The sequence below is a fragment of the Pseudorca crassidens genome, chromosome 2 (assembly GCF_039906515.1).
Source record: "Pseudorca crassidens isolate mPseCra1 chromosome 2, mPseCra1.hap1, whole genome shotgun sequence".
NCBI lineage: Eukaryota > Metazoa > Chordata > Mammalia > Artiodactyla > Delphinidae > Pseudorca > Pseudorca crassidens.
Genome location: NC_090297.1, coordinates 30,185,419 through 30,202,631, shown reverse-complemented (window position 1 = coordinate 30,202,631; position 17,213 = coordinate 30,185,419). Strand labels below are relative to the sequence as shown.

Here is a 17,213-nt window from a genome sequence, read left to right as displayed (position 1 = left end):
AGGATCCCACAATAACCAATCACAGGGAAGCTCTGCGATCGGACAGCCAGTCCACATGTAGGACTACAGTACCCAGAAGGCATTGACGGCATATTTTCGCGACTCGGTAGCCATGTTGGGGCATGCGTAGAGAGACTCGGAGGCAGGCTGGGGCCCTTGGAAGGTTCTTAAACTTTGATTGCTTTAGCTTTAAGTTTTCCCGCTGGTTTAGGGAAAGCGACCCGCAGCCTCAAGGAGAGGAGACAAGCTTCTGGCTCCGGACGCACGGATAGGCCCGGGGAACCCGTAGTCTAAAACAGGAAACTGCCCGAACCCGGACGAGCCTCCTCCGAGCGATAGTCAGGAAACGCTTCCCGCGGTGGGAAACAAGGGTCCTGCCTTCCGAGAGCCCCTCTAAAGGTAAGACAACGCCTCGCGTTAGAAACTCCTGTCGGGAGGGGTAGACGGCCCTACCTGAGGAACGCTGTTCTCACCTGCGAACGGAAATAACTCCCACCCATGACCCGGTCCTTCCCCTATCGATTTGGAACCCTAATGCTTTTTTTGTTTTTTGTTTTTTCCTTCCCCCAACGGAAGATGACTCAAGACCAGCCTTTGCTCGCGGTGCAGGAGGCCCTGAGGAAGTGCTTTCCCGTGGTGGAGGAGCAGCAGGGCCTGTGGCAGAGCGCTCTCAGGGACTGCCCGCCCCTCCTGGCATCCCTCAGCAACCTGGCAGAGCAGCTGCAGGCCGCACAGAACCTGCGATTTGAGGATGTGCCGTCACTTCGGGCCTTCCCAGACTTACAGGAGCGGCTGAGGCGCAAGCAGCTGGCGGCTGGTGACACCCTCCTGGACAGGCTAGGGGAGAGGCTGTAAGAGGCTCAGTGGCGCTCGCTCTTGGCGGAAAGATTTTAAAACTGCGTGTTTAATAAGCTAGGATCAGTCGGAAGGGTGTTTTTCTTCTTACTTGAGAGCGTGGTATTTAGGGATATGTCAGCCTTTGCTCCTTTCCGTTTGTTGCAATGGGATCTCTGTCAAGAAGGCATTTTCTGGCACCTCCCTTGTCAGACTAGGCGTGACAGTGGTGGACTTAGTAAAAGTTATCAAAGCAGAACAGAAGAGCAATGGGGATCGCTTATTGGCCCTCCTCTATAGTCTTTCTTAGGTAAAAAGCAGTGAGGAGCTATACTGTAAACTTATTAGGTGCCAGAGCTAAGGGTTTTACATACATTATCTCATAAAATCTTTCAACACCTCTTTGACTTAACCTCACTTAATTAATTTTTCCGGTGAGGAAACTGAGGCTCAAGCAGATTTGCCTGTGGTTGTGCAGTTAGTAAATAGTAAAACTGGGATTCTAACCCAAGTATGCCTGACACCAGGGCCACTTGTTCAGCTGTTCATTGGTGTCTGCGTGCCCGGAGTAGCACGTCTCTAAGCTCTTACTATGCCTAATGTTAGACCCTCTACCTTAGAGTTACAGGTAATTGAGGATAGAGAAGAGACAGGGCACGTATGGCCTTTCCTTGACCAGGACAAGAGAAGGTTCTAGTGTGTAGAGTCTGTGCCATAGACTAATAGGAAACTGTCAAAGATGGGGCCTTCTTTGTATTCATTTGTACAAAAAACATTTTATTAAGCCCCTATGGGATGCCAAGCACAGGTGCTAGGAATACAACAATGAAGCAGACTTAGTTCCTAAGCTGAGTAAAAGAGAGAGACAAGACAATCAATTAAATTAGGTCACGGTACGTTCTAAGATTGTGAACTTTTATTTCAATTGATTACGTGTTTGTGTGTGAGTGTCGGGCTGTTACTTTTAAGTCTATTTTTTAATTGTGAGTCACAGTCAAACATTTTTGAAAGCTGCAATTCTAGGCTAGGGACTGCCTTGCCCTTTGGGAAGTTGTAGCCTTCGTCTTGGTGGCTGGGCCCCTTGGAGTCACCAATGGAATAATAACAAAATTTACCATAAGCTAGGCACTTCGCAAAGCACTTAATATACATTGTTGCATTTACTCTTCACAGCAATCCTTTTCATTCATTGGACAATTGTTTGTTGTTCTGTCTGCCGGTCTCGATGTTTTAGGTACTTAGGATGCACAGTGAACAAAAGAGACTGTTTCTATTCGTGATTGAGAATAAGTAACTTTCCTAAGATCCACAGTAGTCTGGGTGTGTCAAGAGCCCAAATCTTACCTATTCAAGAATTCACTAGTATGGGGCACGAGGTAGCCTGAGAACACTGCTGGTTTGTTGCTTCAGTTTCCTCTTGCTTATTCCTTTCACGTACATTGCATTGGACTGTGTGTGAGCATTTGCTGTCCTGTATGGCAGCCCCAGAAGGGCCGCTTGGTCTTTACTTTCTTTGGAAGCTGGGAATAACATCATCACACAGCTTTGAGAGCCATGTAACTTCAGCCTCTCCATCTTTAAGTCAGTTCTGAATTCTTGAGCCACCCCTGCCTCCAAGGCACCATCATCAATCTCCGTAGACGAACGGATCTCATTTGGAGCAGTTTTCCCCACTGGGATGTGTGGCAGTAAATATCTGGAGACGTTATTGATTGTCACACCTTGGGAACGGTGGAGGCATGGTGTGTTCTTGTCGTCTAGTAGGTAGAGGTCAGGGATGCTTCTGAACATCCTGCAATGCACAGGGCAGCCCTCCACCACAAAGAATCATCTGGTCCAAGATGTCCTTAGTGCTGAGGTTAAGGAACCTGGCCTTAGGCCTTTCTCATGATGTTGCCTGATATCAGACTCTTCCCCCAGAGCCGCCCTCCTCAAGGTGCGCGATGTAGTCAGCAGCCACGTGGAACACGTGCTTCAGATCTATGAGCAGCATGCAGACATGATCAGCCTCGATGCTGTCCTGCAGGCTTCAGCTGCAAGCCCCTCTGTGGCTGAAATGTTGGAGTGGTTACAGGATATCGAGAGACATTATCGAAGTTTGTATCCTTTGCACACATTTCAGGTAGTTCCAGAACTGTTCCAGGAAGTCTTTTTAACTTCAGTTTTCACAAGATTGCCCAAAAATATACAGTATGGGTCAGTTCTCTTTGGTTCTTGAACTTGGATTCTTTCTGCATTCCTTTGTACAGTCATTCCTTAAATCACTTACTGAGTAACTGCTCCCTGCCAGGCGTTGCTCTAGGTGCTAGAAGATAGGCATTAAAAAAAGGAAATTATATAGAGTGTCAGATGGTGATAAGTGCCTTGGAGAAAAATAGAGCAGGGAATGAGGAAAGCGAGGGGTGAGGGTGGGCTTGTGGTTTTAAATAGGGTGGTCTGGGAAGGCCTCACTGAGAAAGTGGTATTTGAGAAAAGACCTGAAGAGGGTGAGGGAGAGAACCATGGGGGTATTTGGGGGAAGAGTGTTCCAGGTAGAAGAAACAGCAAGCGTAAAGGCCCTGAGGTGACAGCGAGCCTGGTATGTTCAGGAAGTAGCAAGGCGGCCAGTGGGGCTCGAGCCGAGTGAAAGGGGGGTGGTCTAACAGGAGATGTGGTCAGAGAGGCAGAGCTAGGCCTGGTGGGGCCTCCAAGGTCTTTGAAAGGATTTTGGCTTTTACTCTGAGTGAGATGGAAAGCTATAGAAGGTTTTGAGTAGAGGAGTAACCTGATCAGACCTATGTTTTCAACAGTATCACCCAGCTATGTTCTGAGGAAGGACTTGGGTGGAAGCAGAAAGACCTGTTAGTTGGAGTTCTCTCACCTTTTTCCTCTCAATTCTTGCCTGTTAGTCGCATCTACCCTCTGGCTGGAGTTTCTACCTTCATTTGAATCACTCCCAAGCCAACCTTTATTCTTGCCTCTAGTTTTGATTTTCAGTTTCCTGCAGATGCCTCCCACTGGAATCTCGCGGAACTGCAAGCTGAAATGGAGAATTGAAATCCTCCGTCCAGCACTCCTGTTCAGCTCCTGTTTCCTTAAGTTGTAGCATCAAACCTGTCTGATCGCTTAGTCTGGAAACTTAAGCAGCATTTTCCCCCCTTCCTGCTGTTTTCTGCTTGCAGCGTAGCAGCATCGGCCACAGTGGTGGAAGCAGCAGCGTGGGCAGTGGGAGCAGTAGCTGGGGCCACCCTCACTGAGCGCTTATGGTGTGCCAGCTGCCGTTGTAAGAATGTTAGCGCTCAGCTGTTAAGTCCTTCCATTCTGTTTCCTTGGTGCTTCTTGTAGTTTCCTTCTCTATCCCCACTGACTCTACCATTGTTTCTCACTTGGACCCTTAGTCACATGCAGTCTCTAGACAGGTTTCTCTGACCCTGGCTTCTTTCCCTCTAAGCCACCCCCGGGTAGTGGCCTCACTCCGCAGATCTATCTTCCGGAAGTCTTGTTTTGATCCTGTTGCTTGTGTAGGAGTTTTCAGTAGCTTCTGGTGCTCTGAGGACGAGAACCCCCGTGCTGGTCTTTTTGTTCTGACTCCACCTGCCCTCTCAGCCACCTTTCCTGCTACTCTGCACATCGTTCCATGCCAGCCGCACTGGAAATGTCCTGCCCCTGAATCCATTATGTGCTGGAATCCTCCTCCTGTCCTCTAAAGGCGATGAACTCATCCTCTGAACTTCCACTGAGTTTTATCTTTCCTGTCATTTAGAGTCTTTTCAGTTTCTGTTTTTTTCTCACCACGGTGAGATCCCAGATTGCAGGAACAGTGTTTCTGACCTTTTCCCTGTAGCCCAGAGCCATGTGTGTAAAGAAGGGCTCGGTAAAGATGTGTAGCAGAGGCGAGTCCTGCCCACCTGGTAAATGTAGCAGTAGCTGCGCCTTCACTTTTCTCGCTCCCAGGAGCTCTCTCCAGGGTATTTTCTTCCTTCAGCATATTTCATTTTCTTTTTGAGCACCTTCCTTAACTCCCAGGAAGGTACCTGAAGAGGAAGTACCTTCTGTCCTCAATCCAGTGGGGAGACTTGGGAAACATCCAAGCTTTGCCCAAAGCCTGGGACCGAATTTCGGAAGACGAACACCCAGACCTTGTACGAGGTACTGGTTTTCATTTAGTCCTTCGTGTCTCCTCCCCTCCTTTCTTTCTGTGTCTCACCTCTTTGAAAGCATGTAGAGATGCCCTCATGGTGCCTTTGTAGCTTTTACAAATCTGATGTTTTGTGTTTTCTGGAGAGGTGGTATGCCATGTATTCTCTCTCTTCCTGTTCCAGATATCCTGTTGAATGTTTCCTTCTTCCTGGAAGAGTGAAGAAGCCGTGTGTTTATCGGGAGACTAGGGGGACGCAGTTGAAGACCGACCTTACTGCGCTCTGATATTTCTAAAGAAATGTCAGCATTGCAACTGGACTTATTGGAAATGTCAGTGCCTAGAGCCTGAGGATTGTACTGGATGTTGGGTCTTCTTCATGCCAGGTCCTGGGTGAGGGCACATGGTCACACCTTGCCCTTTCCTAAGGCTCAGGGGAGTGGACAGAGACAGAGAGGATGCAGGAAAGGCCGTGCAGAAGAACACTGGGGGCAGAAGCAACAGCCACAGAAGTGGTAAGGAAGGAAAGGACAGGGGTAGAGAGTGCCGCTGCCCCCAGCATCATCCAGAGCTCTGAGCCTCGTTGACACCAGGTCCTGGTTTCGTGTATTTGTGTCAGTATCCAACTCCTTGATGAAAAAAGGTGGCTTTGATGATTTAAAGAAGGAAGGGGTGGGACTTCCCTGGTGGTCCAGTGCTTAAGAATCCTCCTTCCAATGCAGGGAACACAGGTTTGAACCCTGGTCAGGGAACTAAGATCCCACATGCCGAGGGGCAACTAAGCCTGCGTGCTGCAACGAAAGATCCCATGTGCCGCAACTAAGACCTGACACAGCCAAATAAATAAATAGATATTTTAGAAAAATAAAGAAGTAGAGGTGATATTGGTGGAAAACAGTTACTGTTTTCGAATTGCAGTAGCTCCTTATCATCAAAACAACAATTTTAGTTTCCAGAGCCTACCACCAGGGGGAGGTGGAGCATCATGAATTATTCTGAATGCTTTGTGTTTGGAGGGGTTCTCTTGCTCTTACTATCTGAGAGTAAGTAACTGGGGATAGTGGGACTCCTCAAATAACAGTTTTTTGTTTTTTGTTTTTTTTAAACCAAAGCTGGTGACTGACTTGCTACAGTTCTCTGATCTTGGGGTGGCTGCGTAGATGGGAGAACACCAGCTCACAGTCAGGTGTTCAGGGTTGGGTTTCTGAGGCCCAGTGCCTTCATCAGTGAAATGGTCGTGGTACTTCCCGACCTGTCAACTTCCTGGGCTGGTGTAAAAATCTGGGTCATTGGATGTAAAGAGGCTTAATAAAGAATATAGATATTTTTCAAAATGAAAACGACTTTTTTCGTATTACAAAAGTGTTATATGCTTTTTAAAAAACAGTAGAGGGCTTCCCTGGTGGCGCAGTGGTTGAGAGTCCGCCTGCCGATGCAGGGGACGTGGGTTCGTGTCCCGGTCCGGGAAGATCCCACATGCCGCGGAGCGGCTGGGCCCGTGAGCCATGGCCGCTGAGCCTGCGCGTCCGGAGCCTGTGCTCTGCAACAGGAGAGGCCACAACAGTGAGAGGCCCGCGTACGGCAAAAAAAAAAAAAAAAAACAGAAATATTGTAGAAAACATTTAAAATGCAGAAAAGTATAAAACAAGCTCCACCAGAGATATTTTGTTAAGTATCTTTTTAGTGTCCGTATTCACAAGTTTTTTTAACAAAACAATTAGGGTGTTATTGATAAATATTGTTGTTTAAATTATCTTTTAAAAAAATCTTAATATAGTTTGGCCAGTTTTTCATATCTGTGAATATAGCTCAACACAATTATATACCATTTTATGAATGTATTATAATGTTATATTTTACATGTATTTTTTTAAGTCATCATGTTTTTCTACCTGTAAGGATAATACATTCTGGCTGTGAAAGATTGAAGTATTACAGAAAGTGAAAAATGCACAATGTCCACCTACCAGATACGTAATCATTTTTAATAATGTGGTGTATATTCTTCCAGGAATTTTTTTTTCTTCCAGAAATTTAAAAAAATCTATTCTGTCACATATGTAATAATTGTAAATAACTTAACTCAAGACATTTGGGTATCAGGCCTTATGATGTGCTGTGGGTACAGAGGTGAAGGAGAGCCCTAAAAAGATTTATAGTTCAACCAGGGAAAGATTTAAACCAGTGTTTCTCAAGTTTGAAAATGTATGTAAACCACTGGTATCTGGTTCAAATTTAGATTCCCATTCTGTAGGTCCTGGGGTGCGGCCCTGGACTCTGCATTTCTAACGAGGTCCCAGGTGATGCTGATGGTCCAAGGACCAGCCTTTAAGTGAAGAGATTTAAACTGTAATATAATAATGCTGTATTTGAGATCAAAACAGAATTCCATGAGAGAATAGAGGTGACAGCCAACTGCTTGTGGGACTACTTCGTGGTGACTGTGACATCTGAGTCAGGCCTTGAGGCTCAGAAAGGAGTGCAGGGTGCTGCACGTACAGGGACAGTCTAAGCAAAGGCAGTATTTGAGAAAGAATGGAAGCTGATACCTCCTGGAGGTGTGTGGGCATCGTGCTTGTGGCTTGTACCCCCTAGAACTGGAAGCATTAACAGTTGACTGTAGCAAGTCACTGGAGTTCACGGGGGGACGGAAGAGTGGCAGGAAATGGGTCTGTAAAGGTGAACTGGAATGAATTTGTGAATGCCATGATCAGGAGTATGTATTTTGCAAATGAGAGTTGCTTGCTTGTGTGTGTGTGTGTGTGTGTGTGTGTGTGTGTGTGTGTGTGTGTATAAAAATGAGCTTTTTAAACCTCCCTCATTGAAGCAAGTAATCATAACTGAATAGACACAAGTATGTTTAAGGTGCTAAGTAATAACTATGTATTATTTAAGTATAATTTTTCCTTAGCTTTTTTCTTCTACTGTTAAATTGCTACCCTAATTTTCCATTTTATTTATTTTCCTTATTTTTTTGGTTGCGTTGGGTCTTAGTTGCGGTACTCGGAGTCTTTGTTGAGGTATACAGGATCTTTTCGTTGTGGCTTGGGCTCTTCACTGCAGCGCATGGGCTTCTCTCTCTAGCTGTGCGTGGGTTCCAGAGCACGTGCTCTCTGTAGTTTGTGGCTCATGAGCTCTCGTTGAGGTGCACGAGCTCAGTAGTTGCAGCATGCAAGCTTAGGTGCCCCGCGGCATGTAGGTTCCCCGACCAGGGATCGAACCTGCGTCCCCTGCAGTGGAAGGTGGATTCTTTACCACTGGACTACCAGGGGAGTCCCTCTAATCGTCCTTTTTAAATTTACAATTAATTTGGTTTATTTTTTGAGTAAGTGATACTTTCACATTGTACAAAATTCATAGGGTGCAAGTGCATATTCAGTGAAAAGTTCCCCGTTACTCAGTCCCCCTCCCTGGAGGCAGCCAATGTTAAATGTTTCCAGTGTGTCCTTCCAAAAATATTCTTTGCCTCTATGAGTGCAGGGGTGGTTACCCTCCAAGATAGCCCCGTAGATCCCAATGATCCATGCCCTTGTATACTCCCCTCCCCTTCAGTGTGGGCTGACCTGACAGATTCGCTTCTGATGAATAGAAGACAGTGGTAGTGGTGGTCATTTCTGGAACTAGGTTATGAGGAAAGACTGGCTTCCATGGTGGGTGCTGTCCCTTGCTCTCCTGGGGAAGTCGTCTGTGAGGCAGCCCTGTGGAGAGCTCACGTGAGAGCCTGATGCCTGCCAGCAACGCCGAGTGAACTTGGGAGCAGACCCTCTTCCCGAGCTGAGCCTTCAGATGAGACCACAGCCCCAGCTAACAGCTTGACTACAACCTCATGAGGACCTAAGCCAAAGGCAACCTAGCTCAGCCGGCCCGGATTCCTGACCCATGGAAACAGATAATAAATGTTTGTCTTAAGTCATTAAGTTTTGGGGTAATTTGTTATACAATGATAGGTGACTAATGCAAGAAGCAAGTATTTTTGTATTCTCTATAACTTCATACAAATAGTAACATGCTGTATATCCAGTTTTGCACCTCGTTTTTTCCACCTACTGTATCTTAGAGATCATTCCATATGAATACGTAAAGAGCTTCCTTAATTTTTTCTAAAAACAGTTGCATAGTTTTCTGTTGTGTGGGTATAACATAATTTATTTAGCCCCTTACTGATGGCCATTAGGTTGTTTCCAGAGTCTTGACACTTGTTAGGTTTTGGTAGCCCTCCCTCTCACTGCCACCCCTGCTCATGGTTTTTTCCTTGGAATTTTCAGTTAGTTAATACCACCCCACGCACTCACCCCCAATAAAAAAAGAATTCTGTTGGTATTTTTACTGGAATCGTATTAAATTTATAAACTAATTTAGGGAGAATCATCATAGTGGGAATCCTTCTGGCTCTCCTTTAAGCATGCCACTGGCTCATGGGTTGAGATATTAAATGTGAGTTCTTTTCTCTGTTTCCCTCAGGTGGGGAAATAGACTCTTGGTGCTCAGAACCCTCTTCCCTGTCCGTGAGACAATCTGTTGGGACGGAATGAAGAATTTGTGTTTCTTTCCTGTCTCTACCCCATCCACGTTTAGAATGGACCTCAGAATTCTTCTCTCAGGCAGAGTAGAGGGTTTTCAAAGCCAGTGGGACCCTAGGCTCTGAAGAAAAGAACTTCTCCCTGCCTAGGGAGAATCCAGGCTGTGTGGTCTGACTTTACTCAGGATGATGGAGGCCGGGGACCAACTCCAGCTTGTTCAAGCATTGGGTTGTTTGTAATTCTTTCTCCCTGTGGGGAGAGTGCACATTTGGAGGAGCAGATTCAGGGATATGGGGAAGGAGCTAGTGTGTTGATAGCCAACTCTGGGGAAACCTTGCTGAATTCAAGTGACCCAGACCTGGGTCCAAGTCTCAGGTCAGCCTCTTACTAGACAGGTGATCTTGGGCGAGTTGTTTTCCTTCCTCTAAGTTTCAGCTTCTTCATCTCTACAATGAAATAATGACGTTTGTCCTTACAGAGTTGTAAGGCTCAAGTGGGAGGAGACGTGTGAGGGCTTTTGGTAAATTTATAAACATTGAAGGAGCTGAAATTCACTTGAGGTTGATGAGTCACCTACTGAGTGCATAGCTCTGGGCTGTGCCCATTAACATGTTCCTCAACCCTTAACAAGCCGTGGAATAAGTATGCTTTGAGAAAGTTTTCTACGTGGCCACAGCTTACCAGTGGCATTGCCGGGATTCGTACCAGGGTTTTCTTGGTTCTGGTGAAAGGAGTCTTTTCCTTACACCACTGTTTCCTCTCCGCCACAGAAGGCAGAAGCTCCCTCACACCTCCTCAGCTGTGACAGGAGTTGGTTTCCCGAATACCCAGCCATGCCTGGGACATGAGTCCTCCAAATGCAGCGGTGAGTGCAGCGCTGCCCCGGTCTGGCTTGGCAGGGGCCCGTGAGGCGTCCAAGGCTCAGGGCACTACAACCTTGCCAGTTACCCTCCTTTCTGATCCCATAGCCAGGAGGGTTGGAGTGCGTCCTGGGGCCGTCTGCCAGAGTCTTACACTTGTGCCCTTTATGCCAGGCGCTGGGAGGAGAAAGCCAGTCCTTCCAGGCACTCTCCCTCCTCCACATCGTTCCTGGAAGGCTCCTTCTTGGTTTCTGCCGAGTGCAAAGGAAAGTCACTTTTTCTGAGACTGGTGCCTGGTACAGCGTATGAGAGTCCCAGCCCCAGAGATTCTGATCCAGTATGTGTGGGCAGGGGTGAGGTAGCTGTATGCTTAGCAAGTACCCCCCCCCCATTCTCTTGCAGGGTCATTCTTGAAGAAATAGCCTTAGTCCTGAGAAAAAGCAGCAGCACAGAGAGAGAGAGCTGGGTAGGATAGCCACAAAGATTGTGCTTCTCTGGGGAAGAAACCAGACTTAATAACTTTCTCATTGCACCTCTTCTTCCCTTTTTGTGGCTTCCCAGCACCTAGCTGGTCCTCAATTCCAACGGACACCTCGGCTCTGTTCCCCCAACCCCCCTGTGCTGTTTGGAGCGGGGTAGTAGTGGCTTACGTACACGGCACCTGACAGTCTGCCACCTCCATATTCATTCATTCGGAGGCCTCCCTGTGTGCCCGGCACAGGACAAATTGCCGGTGACACAGAGATAAATAGGGGGAAGTACACAGTTGGTAGGTCCGGCAGATACGTAAGCCCATCGTGAGATGTGCTGTCATAAAGATGTGCTGGTGATGCAGTGGATGGAGAGAGACGGATCCTTTCTCTGGGCGGTTGTGGGAGGCAAGAAAAGGGAACGTAAGAGTAGGTGTCCAGCAACTTAAATTCAGCCAGAATCTTCCCTCCGGTCTCTAACGGACTGAGAGATGGGGGAGGGGGTCAGCCCGGCCCGTTTGCCCTCATGTGAGCAGGGAGCATCATCTCCCCGATTCAGACGTGCGCAGTAGTTCTTAATTTGCACAGAAAGCCCAGACTAATAAATCCACTACTCAGCTGTAGTCCCCACAGCGCGTTTATAGGCAGCAGCTGACTTTTATCAGCTCGTTTGTTCTTTCACATAAGCAGAGTTTTATGAGGGTCTCCTGAGCTGGCTCATAACGCGATGAAACGTCTGCAAAACTCAACCATAAATCCTCGGCACCTGCCAAGCAGAGGATGCTGTTTTCCAGGCACATTTTGTCCAGCTGGCGGCTCTGTCCCCTTGCCCAGTTTGCATTTCTGCACTTGTCTCTTTAAACTTGGATTTGTTTTTCAGCTCTCTGCGGCCTCTTTAAAGGCAACTGAAAAATGAGGGGTAGGAAAAAGGAACTAGAAAGTTATGTCTGTGCTAAAAATTACGTCTGGCTTATGTTGCCCTGAAAGCTGGTTTTGATCCCACTGCTGAAACAGAGATCAGGCTTCCCAGCCACACGAACCCCAGGGCCAGGGACTGAAGGACAGTGCCAACTGAGTCCGCTGTTAATACTTTGATTCTTTTCTGGGCCATCACCCTTTGTACTTGCCAAAGACCCGAATCCTCAGTTGTCAGTTCCGTAAATTAAAGGAGCAGCTCCAGAGGCCTTTTCCCCAGATGGTCTCCAAGCATGACATCTTTTCCCAGCATTTTGAGAGCTCCCCCAACACAGAGAGGAAATTTAAATGCCCTCCCTCCTCCAAATAAGGCAAGACCTGGCCTCTCTGAGGATGCTGGCTGGCAGAGGCGGACTGGTTCCTTGGGAAGGCTACAGACGCCTCAGCAGAGCAGGTTGTCTGTCTAGGAAATGCTATGTGGCCCAAGGCTGTGCTCTCAGAATCATTCACCTCTCTGTTTGCAGGGTCTCTTGGTTTTGGTCAGGCGACCACTAGGCCCGAAGAAGACCCCTGGGGCTGCCCTTCACGTGGCCTCATCTCTTGCTCACTTTCCCTAGACCCCACTTCAGGGCAGCTTCCTGGGCGTGTGACCCGTGCTTATAAGGGTCCCCCAGCTCAGCCTAAGGCTCTGCTGTCACCCTCTTGAAATTTTTAATAGTTTTTGAACAAAAGGCTGGATTTTCATTTTGCATGGGGCCGTGCGAATTACGTTGCCAGCCCTGCCCCACTTCCCTGTGGTCCTGCTGTAAGGAGCTGCCCCAGGTCTGTGGACAGACCCTCTCTCTCCTCCCAAGTCCAAGTCCGAGACTGTGGAGAGCAGGTTCCTCGCCTGTCCAGGAGGAATCTGGCCTTTCCCCCTCCCCAGGGCTCCCGTTATCCAGTCTTCCGGTTTCAGCCACTTCCTATCACGTGACAGCATCTCGAAAAGCCCTGAAGAGGCCTCTTCCAATCCTAACTCATTGAGTGTCGTCACCTGCTCCTGGCCCTTCATCACCTTCACCTTCACCAGAAAAGACTTCGGTTAATGCTAGGAGGAAGCTGCCTGCTCTGATGGAGGGACTGAAGCCTCTGCTAGAAAAAAACAGCGGCTAATCCCCATCCCCGCCCCAAAGGCAAGACACAGTTCCCTGCATGGGAGGGGGAACCCACCTTCTTTCTCCAAGCCCAGCTGGGACACCATCTACTCTGTGATGTCTTCTCTTATTCCCCTACTAAGAACAACCCTTCCTTTTCCAGCATGTTCCTTGTGTGTCTGTCACTTCATTTTTTGTATCCATCCTTACGCCCCTGCTGGCCCAGCAAGGTGCTCAGCACCTCTGGGGACTGAACCGAGTGGCAGAAATGCTGCAGGCTTTTTGCAGTTGCCCGGCTCGGAGAAGGCGGACTTGCCCCACCTGGCGGGGTTGTGCGGGGTCGGGGGGCTGGTCCTTGGCAGAGCTGACCGGCCACCGGTGGCCGTGGCCTCCCCTAAAGCCATGGTGTCCTGGAAAGGTCACGGGCTTCGACCGAATCCTGGCTGTACCACCTAGGACTGTAGGGCCTTGGCTTTACCTCTCTTCCTGTGAAATGAGGACAGTACCTGACTCACCGGACTATTAGGAAAACTAAGTGAGCTAATTTATTCAAAGCACAGAGGATAAGGCCCAGCGCACAGTAGGTTCTTAGTAACTGTTTTATGCTGCCCTCCTCCACCCTCTGGAGGACTTAAAGCTGAGGCCTTTCCTCCTTTGTCAGGTATCAGCTGGGCTGAGGGTATTGTCCCTGGCTACCTGTGTCTGGGAGCTGGGCTGGTGACAGAAGTGAAACAAGGCAGGAGCGGACCCCCCACCCCAATGACGAAGAGCCTCAGGCCAGGCAAGGCAAAACCTCCTCCCTTCCCCAGCCCTGCCTGGCTTGGCTTCCCAGATCCACCCGGCTTTGCCACACCAGCGGAAATGGTGGTTGCCTTATGATGGTTACTGTCCCAGCCAAACCCCAGGACTCTGGCGACAGCCCTGAATGGGCCTGGCCACCACATCAAGGACAGAGCTCCACCCTCTTTCCTGCACCCCCTCCCACCTCGGGCTTCCCAGCCTCTTTCCTCCCCAGAGGACCCAGGGTGGAACCTCTCCCTGGGGCCGGGGTCGGCCACAGGCCCCTGTGGCAGCTGCTGCCGTGAGGTGGAGAAGGTTCTGGACGGGGAATCAGGACATCCGCCACTCGCCCCTGTGGGACCTGAGCAGGTGACCCGACCTCTCTGGACCCCGGTGTCTTCATCAAAAAAGCAAAAACAAAGCAGGAGAGTAAACAAAAAGTTTCAACTTCACAAGAATTCTGCTGCAAGAATTAAATGGGCTAATAAATGTAAAAGAGCTTCAAATCATATACACACAGAAGTAATGTTCCTCTGAGAAGCAGCAGGGTGTGAGGGAAAGAAGGGGGATTTGGGAGTCCCATGAGAATTATACCATAATCACTCTTTACTGAGCAGTTTCTCTGCTTCAGGCTTACGTCTAGTGCCTTTAGATCCATTACAACCGCCCTGTGGGGTAGATTTATTCCCCCGGTTTACAGATGAGTCTGGTTTAGGAGGCTCAGGTGACTTGGCTCTCCAAGGTCACATAGCTGGTCTGGGATTTAATCCTTGAGGAGCTCCAGCGTTCCTATCTACTACATAGGCATCCAAGGCAGCCCTGGCCAGTGTCCTCAGCCAGTCAACAAGACTCCTCTGTGCCTTGGTTCCCTCCCCTGTGCGGTGGAGGAGAGGAAGTGAGCCCAGGAGCGGAGTGTGGCTGGCACAGTGCAGGGCGGGTGGGATGGTGGCTGACTCTACCCACAGCAGTGGTTCCCAGCAAGGCCTGCGATCCGCCCATCACAGGCAGGGCTTCTGGGGACCACTCAGTGAGGGAAGCCTGGCTCAGGTAGGAGCATAAGGCTGTGTCATTTCCCGGCTACGCTTGGCAACTCCTCAGAGGCAAGGCTGGCGGATGTGAGACACCCCGCTGCCCAGGGCAATCTGGGACCTGCCTCATTTCTGTCTGCATCCACTGAAATCTCCATCATGCCCCACGAGTCACCCAAGCAGCAAAATTCCACACCACTGTGTGGGGGAAAGTGCACCCAGTGAACCAGCCTCGTAGACCAGTTTGTGGGAATAACCAGCACCTCCTGTGCAAGCCGTGGACCCCAGCACACTGATCCAAGGCCCGGGGTCTGAGGAGGGCACTTATTTCTGGCTGAGGATCCCAGCCTAGTAGCATCCTCTATCCAGTCCCCCTCGCCCTGGCTGCCTGGCCCAGCAGGAGACAGGCAAGATGTGGAGCGGCCATCATTTAGACCCTGTGTAACTCTGAACAAACAAGGAATAAACGGTCTCTCCCTTGGTGAGGACTGAAGGATTGAGACCAGTGGTTCTTATTCTTGGCTGCAATGGGAGTCACTGGGGGAGCTTTGTAAAGCACCAATGCCTGTGTCCACCCCCAGATTCTGGTTTACTTGGCTGGGATGCAGGCATTTTGAAAGCACCCCCTCCCTGTGACTTTGATATGCAGCAAAGGTAGAGAACAACTGCGTTGATACAACTCATTCATTGAAGAACCTTGCTTTTGAATGTCACCATGTGGCTCTGCTAGGCTCCAAGGTGAGCAAGAGTCTGGGCCTCTGCCCTCACGGGGCCTGTATTCTAGTGGGGAGACAAAATAAGCAGCAAGGAAGTGGGTACTTGCAGATGGTAATAAATGCTGTAAGGGACATGGAGCAGTAATGCAGTGAAAGAGATGGGTATTAGCTGCGGCTGCAGTTCTCAAAGTGTCGTCTGGGGACTCTGAGGCCCTTCAGGGGATCTACAAGGTGGAAACGTTTTATAACATAGTGGTCCCTTGGTATCCGTGGGGGATTGTTTCCGGAACCCACGAGGATACCAGAATCCACAGGTACTCAAGTCCCTTATATAAAACGGCATAGTTTTTGCATATAACCTACACACATCCTCACATATGTACACTTTAAATCATCTCTAGATTACTTATAATACCTAATACAACGTAAATGCTATGTAAGTAGTTGCCAGCATGGCAAATTCAAGTTTTGCTTTTTGGAAACGTCTGGCTTTTTTTTTCCAAATATTTTTGATCCTTGGTTGGTTGAGTTTGCAGATGCAGAACCGTGGATACGGAGGGCTAACTGTACTAAGACACTGTTTGCCTCTTCTATTCTCATTCTCTCACAAGTGTACAGGGGAGTTTTCAGGTGCCCTGTGTTGTGTAATGACATCCTTACTCTGACAGCTAACGAGGCGTGTGCTTGTGTGTTCCAGTGTTTTAAAACATTCTCAGATTTAATGTCTATTTTGGCAAATGTTGATAGATACAAGCCATATGAACCCCAGCAGAAGCTCTCTGGGGTCCTCAATTTTTAAGAATGTAATAGAGTCATGAGACCAAAAAGTTTGAAAACTGCTGATCCAGGGGAAAAGACTTCCAGAGGGTCCTGAGGTATGGGAACCAGCTTGGTGTGTCCAGGAAACAGTAGGAAGGCAAGGAGATTAGAGTGAAGAGAGAAAGGGGTTGGTGGCACATGAGGTCAGAGGGGAAGGTAGAGACCAGGCATGCAGGAATCTGGAGGGAGGACTACTGCAGGCAGAGGAGGATTGAGACGCTGTCCGGGTGTGAAATAAAAGATTGAACCAGGATGACAGCCGTGCAGACGGAGAGAAGTCGATTCCAGAGATATCTGGGAGGTGGAGTCACCGGGACCTGGTGATAAATGAAATGTAGAATGGAGGAGGATGGCTCCAGCTTGCTGGCCATTCGTCAAGGCAGGGGACACAGGAACTGGAAGAGTTTTAGGGTGGGTGGTGGAGGACAGAATGTGAGAGGTGTCAGGGGTGGGGGATGTCCAGCTGGCTTCTGGAGAGGTGGGTTTGCATGTCACTGGAGGAGTCAGGGCTGCAGTGATCAAGTTTTGGGAGAATGTGTGCAGAAAGGAGGAACTTTGCTGGGGAACCCCAACCTGCAGGATGTGGCACAGGTTGATGTCAGAGGGGGTCGGGGGAGAACCAGAAGGTCCTGGGGGCCAGAAGCCAAAGAAGGAGACTGTTTCAAGAATGAAGGAAGGTCTGGGCTGGTAAGAGTGCAGAGGGGTCATGTTGGATGAGGATGGCTGTGACCTCTGTAAGAAGTTTCTTGGGTTGCAGGAACGCTAGTTTGCAGCGGGTTGAGGGGTGAAAAGAGATGAGGACATGGAAGTGATGTGTGCGGAAAGACTTCCAGGAAGGGAAGGAAGAAAATAGCTTGAAGGAGGTGCAGAGGGGGTCTTTTGGGATGGAGGAGGTAGGAAATGTTGTGTAAGCTGAGGGGATGGTTGGTGGCACAAAGTCCCGGAACTGGTGGAGAGGCTGGCTCAGGGCCGGGGGAAGGAAGAGCAGAAACAGTTACAGTGAGTTTGGGTGGAAGGTGGA

The 17,213-nt window shown here is 48.9% G+C and overlaps 1 protein-coding gene across 2 annotated transcripts; it reads left to right on the top strand.

Moving 5' to 3' along the window:
- The first annotated feature begins 99 nt into the window (after window positions 1–99).
- AIRIM (AFG2 interacting ribosome maturation factor) lies at window positions 100–8,868 on the top strand. Of its 2 annotated transcripts, none has more exons than XM_067725541.1 (5): window positions 100–399; window positions 577–851; window positions 2,755–2,934; window positions 4,844–4,962; window positions 5,136–8,868. In XM_067725541.1, exons 2-5 carry the CDS (start codon window positions 577–579, stop codon window positions 5,171–5,173), a joined length of 612 nt encoding a protein of 203 aa, XP_067581642.1. In that variant the 5' UTR covers window positions 100–399; the 3' UTR covers window positions 5,174–8,868. The 2 variants fall into 2 exon arrangements, with proteins under 2 accessions (XP_067581642.1, XP_067581643.1); XM_067725542.1 differs by having other exon boundaries at window positions 4,840–4,962.
- The last annotated feature ends 8,345 nt before the right edge of the window (window positions 8,869–17,213 follow it).

Coding starts and splice junctions, on each gene's coding strand:
- AIRIM (XM_067725542.1), top strand. CDS start 577: ATGACTCAAGACCAGCCTTTGCTCGCGGTGCAGGAGGCCCTGAGGAAG. Junction 2,935..4,839: donor GAGAGACATTATCGAAGTTT/GTATCCTTTGCA, acceptor CTTAACTCCCAG/GAAGGTACCTGAAGAGGAAG. Junction 4,963..5,135: donor ACACCCAGACCTTGTACGAG/GTACTGGTTTTC, acceptor TTCCTGTTCCAG/ATATCCTGTTGAATGTTTCC.